At 38.3% G+C, this 10,082-nt stretch overlaps 1 protein-coding gene across 3 annotated transcripts; it reads left to right on the top strand.

Moving 5' to 3' along the window:
- Nucleotides 1-479: 479 nt before the first annotated feature.
- Nucleotides 480-9,753, top strand: LOC111905851 (histone-lysine N-methyltransferase, H3 lysine-9 specific SUVH6). Of its 3 annotated transcripts, none has more exons than XM_052766965.1 (4): nt 480-585; nt 1,067-8,041; nt 8,748-9,449; nt 9,548-9,753. In XM_052766965.1, the coding sequence occupies exon 2, from the start codon at nt 1,093-1,095 to the stop codon at nt 2,479-2,481; it is 1,389 nt and encodes a 462-aa protein (XP_052622925.1). In that variant the 5' UTR covers nt 480-585; nt 1,067-1,092; the 3' UTR covers nt 2,482-8,041; nt 8,748-9,449; nt 9,548-9,753. The 3 variants fall into 3 exon arrangements, with proteins under 3 accessions (XP_052622925.1, XP_052622926.1, XP_052622927.1); XM_052766967.1 differs by having other exon boundaries at nt 505-1,360; nt 1,430-8,041; XM_052766966.1 differs by having other exon boundaries at nt 503-8,041.
- The last annotated feature ends 329 nt before the right edge of the window (nt 9,754-10,082 follow it).

The following is a 10,082-nucleotide window of genomic DNA, read 5'->3' as shown; positions in this document are numbered from 1 at the left end:
AATTTAAATAAGAAATCTTTTAAATTCAAATAAGGAATCTTTTGGATTTCATCTTCTATATAAAGCGGTAGAGGTAGGGTTATAGAAAATAATAAACCTTTGGAACCCTAAAACCGTTAGGGTTTCAAATAGAAGGTTTCTTGTTTGCTAAGAGGTACAATGCTCATGTTTTACTTTGAACCCTAGTCATTATTTATCAAAATCGAAAGGTAAATTTTTTTCTTGTAAGTTAAGTTTTGTTGTTGATAATACATGAACGATGATAATCGGCTTATCATAGTGTTTTGTTAATTTGCTTAAGCCGTTTGTTTTGGTTTTCGATAAATAAAAAATCACAATAAATATATATATATATATATATATATATATATATATATATATATATATATATATATATATATATATATATATATATATATATATATATATATATATATATATATATATATATATATATATATAATTCGGTAGAATAAATACAAAAAGCCGCCGACTTTCAAAACTTGCAACCCATACACTCTCCCTCTCCCCCGTATCTCCTCCTCGAAATATAACCGTTTGCTCTACTGCTTCCCCCAAACCCTAGTAAGAATTTCGGCTGATTTCCTCTGTTTTTAAGTGATTTATTTATCTTCGTTTCAAGTATCTTTGTAGTCTTGCCGAATCTTCATGGATTTCTTGTTTAATCTTTTGTATTGTTCATGTACCCATTTGATGAATAGTAGAATACACCTTTTGTGTATAATTCCACTCGTTCTTGCTTATTAGAGATTTTAAGAGCATTTATGATGAGTGTAATTGCGTAAATCGTATTTAAGATTTAAAATAATTAGTTTATCTATGAGAGCCAGCGGTTACATCTTCGTATAATGATTACCAACGGCTGTATTGATTAATTTTACCCTCTTAATCGTGTTTTAGGTTGTTAGTATATCTACAGTTGCAGACATAGGATTTCTTTCTTCTTTGTTTGAAGTTTAAACGCAATCTTTTTCTAAAAATATCGATTACTTATTACAGAATCTTCTTTTAGTTCAATTTTTTTTTTTTTTTTTTATGAACTTAGCCTCAAACTGAAGCTTCAACCTAAAAATGGCGTGCCCGGAGAAGATACCTCAGCCTGTCATATCCACAAAACGGCCGTTTGGTGATTCTGATGACTGTAAACTTGACGAATTCAGAAAAACTAAAATGGTGATGCGGAAGTATCCCCCTCATAAGATCAGAGGAGCAGAGGCAGTCCGTGATTTCCCTCCTGATTGTGGAATCTTATTGGATTCTCTTGCGAGTAAAGTAGAGAAGAATCCATTGAAGAAATTAGATAATGTTGAATCAAACATTGAGAACGTGACCTCCCATGGTAAGGATAAGATGGTGAAATCTCAGCCTTTTGAAGATAATAAACTCAATAGCTGCTTTAAACCTGAAGGATTAGGGTTCAAGAAACCTTCTTTTGGCTCAAGACCTTCTGGTAAAGTGAAATTTGGGAATCCCATGGAACAACATCCTATTTGTGGAATCATGCAAGAAAGGAAGCCTTTCAAGAAATTAGACAATGTTGACTCAAAGTCAATGGAGTGTTGTCATCGTTTGGAGAATACCAAACGCAATAGCTTCAAATCTAAAGAATCAGGGATCAGCAAACCTTTTGGTTCAAGGTCAACTGGTAAAGTCAAATTTTGGGATCCTAGGATCCCATCTTCAAATGACGATAATGCCCCAAAAGCAAAAGACACCAACTTTATCGGATCACGAAATGAACAAATTAGACGTGAAAAGATCCGTGAGACAATGATCTTGTTTGAAACAATTTACACTCAGTTATTACAAGATAACGGATCAAAACAAAAGGGAGAAAAGAGAGCTATTTGGATACTACCCATGGAGGCTGCAAAGATAGTCAAACAAAAGCTAAAATGGATGAATGTTGACAAGACATTAGGTGAAATCCTCGGTGTCCAACCTGGCGACATGTTCCGATTTAGGTCACAGCTTCATATAGTAGGTCTTCATTGTCAACCACATTGTGGTATAGATTACACAAGCATTAATGAGAAGAATCTTGCTATAAGTATAGTTAACTCTCATCGTTACTCAAACGAAAGTCAATCTTGTGATGTGCTTACTTATTGTGGTGAAGGTGGTGGTGGGGGCGGGTGCTTTGGGTATAAGCCACAGGTGCCGCCGCCTGATGATCAAAAACTTGAAAGAGGTAATCTTGCTTTGAAGAACAGTATGATTGAGAAAAATCCTGTTAGGGTGATTAGGAAAGTTTTTGGAGTTGGAAACAACAACAATGTGTTTGTGTATGATGGATTGTACACCGTGGAGCATTGTACACAAAAAAGAGGTTCAGAAGGGAAGTTGGTGTTCATGTTTGAATTGCATAGAGTGCCTGGCCAACCTCATTTTCAGCAAAGGGTCAACGCTATACCAAGTAATTTCGTTTTATACCATCATACCACCTTTCAAATGCTTTAGTGATTAACTATATATAGTTAGTTATACTTATATGTCGTTTTCTGAATTATGGTTGGTATTTTATATTTTTTCTTGAGAGTCTCTTAGCTGTAATTTTGACCTAATTTTGGCTTAGTGTTTTTCTTCGCTTTCTTTGAATCTATGTACAACTTGGTTGAATTATATTTCCTTATTAAGCAAGACTTTTAGATCTATTATAAATTGTAAAGTTGTATGTAACACCCATAAAATTCGAGCCATTTTAAAACTTTTTAAATCATTTAAAAACAATTCAATTATTACAATTTGTTTTCAAAATAGTTTAAATATCAAAGTTTCTAGAAATCATAATCATCAATCGAGGAAGTGTACGGTCACGTCTTCCCCTTCCCGCGGTCATCCGCTGAACCTGAAACAATAAACTGAAACTGTAAGCCCGAGAGCTTAGTGAGTCGCCCCCAAAATACTCATACACACAACAATACACATCCATGAAAGGCTAACTGTCTCACAACTAACCTACCGGTCCCACACAATCCACCCATCCATGAAACTTCCACCAACCGTGTAACACAAGTATATGCTAGACATGCATAACGTTGGACCCTATAGACTTTCGAATATCCAATCCTACACTAAGCCCCAATCAGATAAGAACAATATATATAAGGCCAAATCAAACATTCTCAGGTTATAAGATCTTAATTATGTATAATCGTGATGCATACACTAAACAACTATAATAATGATGTCAATCTCATATAAAGGAAACCCTAGGCTAGCATACATCATGTAATCAGACAATTCTATCATGCAATCCCTAAAGATCCCTAGCTTAGGGGGTGTTTGGTTTAGCTTTTTAGAGGCCAAAAGATCTTTTTGAAAAAGTTACAAAAATTCAGGATTTCCTGACTTTTCCAAAAAGTTGATTTTCCTTCTTTGCAAAATCCAAAAGTAGCTTTTAGAAGTTTTTTGTCAAACATCTTTCGCCTATGATCTTTTTCTAAAAGAACTTTTGGCCATTCAAAAGCTAAGCCAAACACCCCCTTAGTACTAGCATTCTGTTCTAACATATCACAATATCAAATAACCGTATGGTATTCACACGAGTGTTCCTCTAATTCACTCAAATCAAGGCTCTGATACCAATTTGTAACACCCATAAAATTCGAGCTAATTTAAAACTTTTTAAATCATTTAAACATCATTCAATTATTACAAATTGCTTTCAAAATAGTTTAAACATCAGAGTTCCCAGAAATCATAATCATCAAATCGAGAAAGTGTACGGTCACGCCTTTGCCTTCCCGCTATCATCTGCTGAACCTGAAACAATAAACTGAAACTGTAAGCCCGAAAGCTTACTGAGTCACCCCCAAATGGACACACAACAATACACATACAATAACAAACAACATATTATGAGTTCAATCATCCATCGAGATGGAATACCCTAGGCCTTCAACCATCGGGTTGGAATGCCAACATACCGATACACTTCACATAACACATACACAAATAACAACATATACTGGGTCAACAGCTTTACAGACTGAATTACCCCCTGGGCCCACATTGTGAATCTGAATTGCCTTCCGGGCCCACAACTCACATCTGGATTGCCACCGAGCCCACAGTACGAGTCTCCCTCTGCTCGTATCTGGAATGCTCCCCGGTTTGTTGGTTACCGCACGGAGCAGTATCACCTCAACCCATCCCTCATAATATGTCGACATATAACACAACTAATGCCCATTCAGATCTACTTCCCAGTCCCTAACTGGAGTATTACCCGATCCAGGAAGATTAATCCTTTGAGGCACTCCGAACTGATGAGATCACCAAGATCCTCTGTACTCCATCCGATCTCTAATAACAACTTCCGATCAAATCAAAAATACACCGGAGTCTTCCACCTACTCCAACAGCATGTTAATTACTTGGGGACAGACCTGTTGATTGCTATAGTATAGCAGCATACTCAATACTCGCACATAGATCTACAAACACATACAGAGTCTTCAGCATTACTGGACCGCCTCACCAGGCCTTCAGTCTATCTGAACCACTCTCAGAACCTTATGTCTGACTGGTACGCCCCACCGACCTTCAGTCTATCTGAACCGCTCTAAACTATTGAGCATCTCCCTGGACCACCTCTCCTGGTGATCCTTCCCATGCAAACTGTTCTCACCCACTTGGGGTTCCGAACTCGTGACCCATTCCGTGGACTCTAACCCCGGCCTAACCTTTAGGCCTCATGTTGATCGTTCACCCTCTCGAAAATCTATGGTCTGTTCCCTGACCCGCGTGTCTACCACATATGATAAATAACCCGCACACCCGTGCTGAAAAGTACTGTCGAGCCCTGGCGGCTAACAAAAACCCTTAATCTCTCAATCCAAAAACCCTCATAGTTGAGTACACCCTCGACCGAATACTCGAACTGAACTCAATTCCTGACTAGAACTCCAACCTGTTTCCCCAACTTCCGTTATCAAGCACCAAGAAGACGTGTTCCTTATGCTGGGGAGTTTTACCGAACCCTCAATCAACACAATCCTCAAACCAAACAGTCATTTGGGCATCCATTCTCCCTGTCGGGTTGTGAAACTTATTCCCGTTTTGACACCTCTCCTGCTTCTGCATCCCGGGCTAGCTCTCCCCCACTTAGATTTGATTAAGCCTTCATAATACATGAAAATTGGAGGATTCTAAATCCTTCTCACTTCCCAACAATCGATCCGATGACAACTAACTCTTTCTAAGTAGTGCTCCATTAGTAGCCAATCCCAATTGATCACACACTTCTAAGAACCAGATGAACACTTCCTGAACACCAGTGAAACCGACCATCACTAATGCTTGAGTGACCCCACACTCAAGTCCTGAAGACCAAAAGATAGATGCTCCAACTAATACCTCGGCGACGAGCTACTTTCCTTGGTGCTTTTGTCCGTCTATCACTAATGGTTGCTAAAGCCACTGAATCCTGACACTGCTGAATAACCCTTTTGTGGGACCCTATCCGCAAACTTCCCATATAATACCCCTTTTCCAAAGGTGCTCTAAACAAGTTTCCCACTCTCGGCTCTAAAAATCATTCTCTTCAGGGTTCGTACACCGACTCACTTACCTGCTCAACGTCTACAGCTAAACCGTAGTAACTGAAACAGCCCCTGTCCTGAACCGGGCTACAGCTACTCCCAAGACATAATCTACGATCCAAAAAGTGTCATAGACCGCACAATCAATACTTACCGTCCGATACAAGAGATCCAAGGCAAACCAGACCTCACAAATTACTTATGCCATATCGACCCACCTGCGCTAAAATAATGTTGCCTATCCTTGCAACCAACTGACCCTGAGTTGGAATACAACCTGATCCTGGGGTCATAAGTCTGCTCACTCCTTCGAGCTCGAAAAACTGAGAGGGCACAATCCTTGCCCTACAAAACAACAACCCAATCCATCAAATAACCACTCCACTTCCAGCTGCAAAACCCCAGCTGAACATAATCATCACTCCTTTCCGGAGTCCCTGCGACTCACATTCCGGCCTCTAGCAAACCCCCGAGCCTCAAATCTAGAAACTCATATGCTAGCCTCTCCTGCTCAACCCGCGAAAATATAACGAGTACAGATCATTTTCCTGATCCCAGATAACTGCAACCCTCTACTCATCAGAATATGTACCAGTAGCAAGTCCCGGTACTGGAAAGCTCAACCAACTCCTCTCCCTACCGTCGTTACAGCTGTTGAAGCTGCTGCGGCAGCCGTCTCAGCAATGGCTGCATGGCGCTCAACAAAATACTCAACCATGGCGGTCTTGAACGAACCAATCATCTCCTGAATCTGTCTCCAAACGATCTCGATCACCTCCTCCCGGATAATCTTCCTAACATGTCCTCTGACAATACTGGCCTATCCTGGCTGCCAGCTCTCGATCCTGATCCGAATCCGTTCTCAAAACGTCTCAAATAATCCATACCATAACATGGGACCAACTTCCAACTATACCCCAGGGATTGTGACTTCCTTGCTACGCGTATGGGTCCTGTGCTTTCAGTAGTACGGGCCCATACTACCTACCACACCTACCCATATTTGTCTCAAGTATCATCAGTCATCACAACGTCCTAAAATACATACACTTGGTGGTCGCTCAACCTCACTCCTAAAGGAAGGCTAACTGTCTCACAACTGACCTACCGGTCGCACACAATCCACCCATCCATGAAACTCCCACCAACCGTGTAACACTAGTGTATGCTAGCCATACATAACGTTGGACCCTATAGATTTTCGAATATCCAATTCTACCTTAAGCCCCAATCAGATAAGAACATAATATAAGGCCAAATCAAACATTCTCAGGCTATAAGATGTTAATTATGTATAACCGTGATGCATACACTAAACAACTATAATAATGATGTCAATCTCATATAAAGGAAACCCTAGGCTAGCATACATCATGTAATCAGACAATTCTATCATGCAATCCCTGAAGATCCCTAACTTAGTACTAGCATTCTGTTCTAACATATCATAATATCAAATAACCATATGGTATTTTGGGGTCTACTTACTGGCTCTAGCTGATCATATACTTCGCATCCTCTTTTACTAATTTTGAAAATCATCTTGAAAATCTTTCCTTGATTTGAGACTGGATTCACATGAGTGTTCCTCCAATTCACTCAAATCAAGACTCTGATACCAATTTGTAACACCCATAAAATTCGAGCTAATTTAAAACTTTTTAAATCATTCAATTATTACAGATTGTTTTCAAAATAGTTTAAACATCAGAGTTCCCAGAAATCATAATCATCAAATCGAGGAAGTATACGGTCACGCATTCGCATTCCCGCGGTCATCCGTTGAACCTGAAACAATAAACTGAAATTGTAAGCCCGAGAGCTTAGTGAGTCACCCCCAAATGGACACACAACAATACACATACAATAACAAACAACATACTATGGGTCCAATCATCAATCGGGATGGAATACCCCAGGCCCTCAACCATCGGGTTGGAATGCCAACATACCGATACACTTCACATAACACATACACAAATAACAACATATACTGGGTCCACAACTTTACAGACTGGATTACCCCCTGGGCCCACAGTGTGAGTCTGGATTGCCTTCTGGGCCCACAGCTCACATCTGGATTGCCACCAAGCCCACAGTACGAGTCTCCCTCAACTCGTGTCTGGAATACTCCCAGGTTTGTTGGTTACCGCACGGAGCAGTATCACCTCAACCTATCCCACATAATATGTCGACATATAACACAACTAATGCGCATACATATAATCACATAATACTACAAGTAGTCCTACACATCCAGACTTCCAGTTCTTTCAAAACTTTTCTTTCATTCAAGTTGTGTTTTCAAAAAAGCCCTAGCCTTCGTTTTAGCGTCTGGCGACTAGAGCAGCCAACAATCGAACCATTGAAGCAAGTGAGCAACCATCGAGCATCGACTCCGTCGACTGGAACTCTGGAAGGAAGCTCTCAATTTTGGCGATTCTGGATTCGAGCATCGAGCATCTTCGTCTCAGGTAAGGTCTTTTTGTCAAATTTCTCTTCTGGATTCGACCATTCTTGTAGTTTTTTTTTTCAATTTCCTCTTCTGTTCTTCTAGTCGACTCTGTTACATATTTGGTTGAACATATCTTTTCCAACAATGGGGTTACCAACACTTCGAATCTCCTGTATTTTATCTTGTTATTTTGTTACTCTGGTTCTTGTTTGACAATAAAAATGATTACTCTTTCATGATTAAGCAGGACTTACAATGTTACACATATTGGTCATTATTTTTGTTCAATATATGATTTTTGTCGTTAAAAACAATCTTACTGTATTGTATCATATTTGTATGTGGAAAAGTGATTACTTAAGGAATGGAATGGTCCATTCTATGGAATTGAAAAGGTTGTTTGTGTTGCTAGATGGAATGGAATGGATCATTCCTAAATGCTAAAGGCATCAAGTTCCTTTCATTTGTTAATTTCCATTCCTTAAGGCTTAAGGATGGTTGTTTTTCATTCAGTCATGCAACATGTTTCAGTTGTTAATTTCCATTCCTTAAGACTTAACCAGTTTTTCTATCTTATTATCTAATATCAACACACGGGTTTATCTATTATAATTCTCATTTTCTAAAAAAAATAAGAAGAGAATTTTTTTTTATTATAATCTTTTTTTGTTTTGCAACTTACCATGTTTTCACCAGATTGGGTACTAACGTAATATGTATTTCAGCATGGCTACTAATGAAGGTGTAAATAATGTCGATGATCAACAAGAAGATGGAGTTGAAGTCCCACGTGAAGGTGATATTGAAGAAGAAAATAATGCAAAACCTAAGTTACAGTCCGTTGTATGGCAGCATTTTCCATATGTTAAAGGCGCCAAAAAAGCAGAATGCACACATTGCAAAAAGGTTTTAGCTTGTGGAACTAGATAGAATGGAACCTCCTCATTACTCGGTCATCTATTTAATACTTGTAGGCGCAACCCCCTTTATGAAGGTAAAGACAAAGATGCAAAGAAACAAACAAAATTAAGCTTTAAGCCAAAAGGTACCGAGGCGGGTGGGTCTTTGGCTAAGCATTCCTTTAGCCAAGAGAAGTGTAGATTGGCCCTTGCCAAAATGTGCATTAAAGACAATCGACCGTTTAACATTGTTGATGATGAGGGTTTCAATAAAATTCCCTATATTGTCTACCTTAGCTAGGCATGTTTTGGCTATGCCGATATCGACAGTTGCATCAGAGTCGGCATTTAGTTCAGGTGGCAGAGTTATTGATAAGTATAGGAGTTTACTTAACCCCGACACCGCAGAAGTTCTAATTTGTGCACAAGATTGGATAAGGTGTTCATCAGTAGATCGTGAGCTTGGTTGTGCTATGAAGAGTAAAGAAATTGATGAATTTAATGAGAAGATGGCGGGTTTAAAAATTGGTAAGGTTTTTTCCATATGTTATGATTTCATATTATTATTATTATTATTACTAGTGATTTATATACTAATAATCTAATATTTTTATTTATTTATGTAGATTGAAGACAAGTAAAAATCTTCCAAGGATCAAGGAGATTATGATTAATGGTGGTTTATTTTATATGTTTTATTGTTGGTGATTAAAACATGTTTATGCTTTTTGATGAAGTTTGAACTTTGATGGATATTATGTTGTATGAAGTTTAAACCAAGATGTTGATGACTTAATGGTTATGAATTAAAATGAATTTATTAATTTCAAAATGTGGTTGGATCGTGTGTTTGTATCTATTTTATTATCTTTTGGATGCAAGTTCAAGTTGGCAAGTTATAGTTTCAAAAAAATTTAAGGGAATATATTGATATAATATGAATTGATGCTTATATGTTGTATCTAGTGCTAGTTGTCATATAAGAAAGTCAAACTTAGTAAAGGAAATAAAAAGCTGGAAGTTGTGGGAAAGTCAAACTTAATAAAGGAAATAAAACCTGAAAGTTGTGGTTGAACATAAAAATAACCGCACCATCGAAATAAAACCACATCATTTCTATATTGCGGGTAATAACCAAAACCGCCAAAAAACCGAAACCGC

Source organism: Lactuca sativa, chromosome 8 (genome assembly GCF_002870075.4).
Source record: "Lactuca sativa cultivar Salinas chromosome 8, Lsat_Salinas_v11, whole genome shotgun sequence".
In the NCBI taxonomy this organism is placed as follows: Eukaryota; Viridiplantae; Streptophyta; class Magnoliopsida; order Asterales; family Asteraceae; genus Lactuca; species Lactuca sativa.
Note: the sequence above shows the minus strand (reverse complement) of the source record. Positions and strands in the feature narration are given on the sequence as shown.

Excerpts from the sequence above, each read along its gene's own strand:
- LOC111905851 (XM_052766965.1), top strand. The coding sequence starts at position 1,093 with ATGGCGTGCCCGGAGAAGATACCTCAGCCTGTCATATCCACAAAACGG.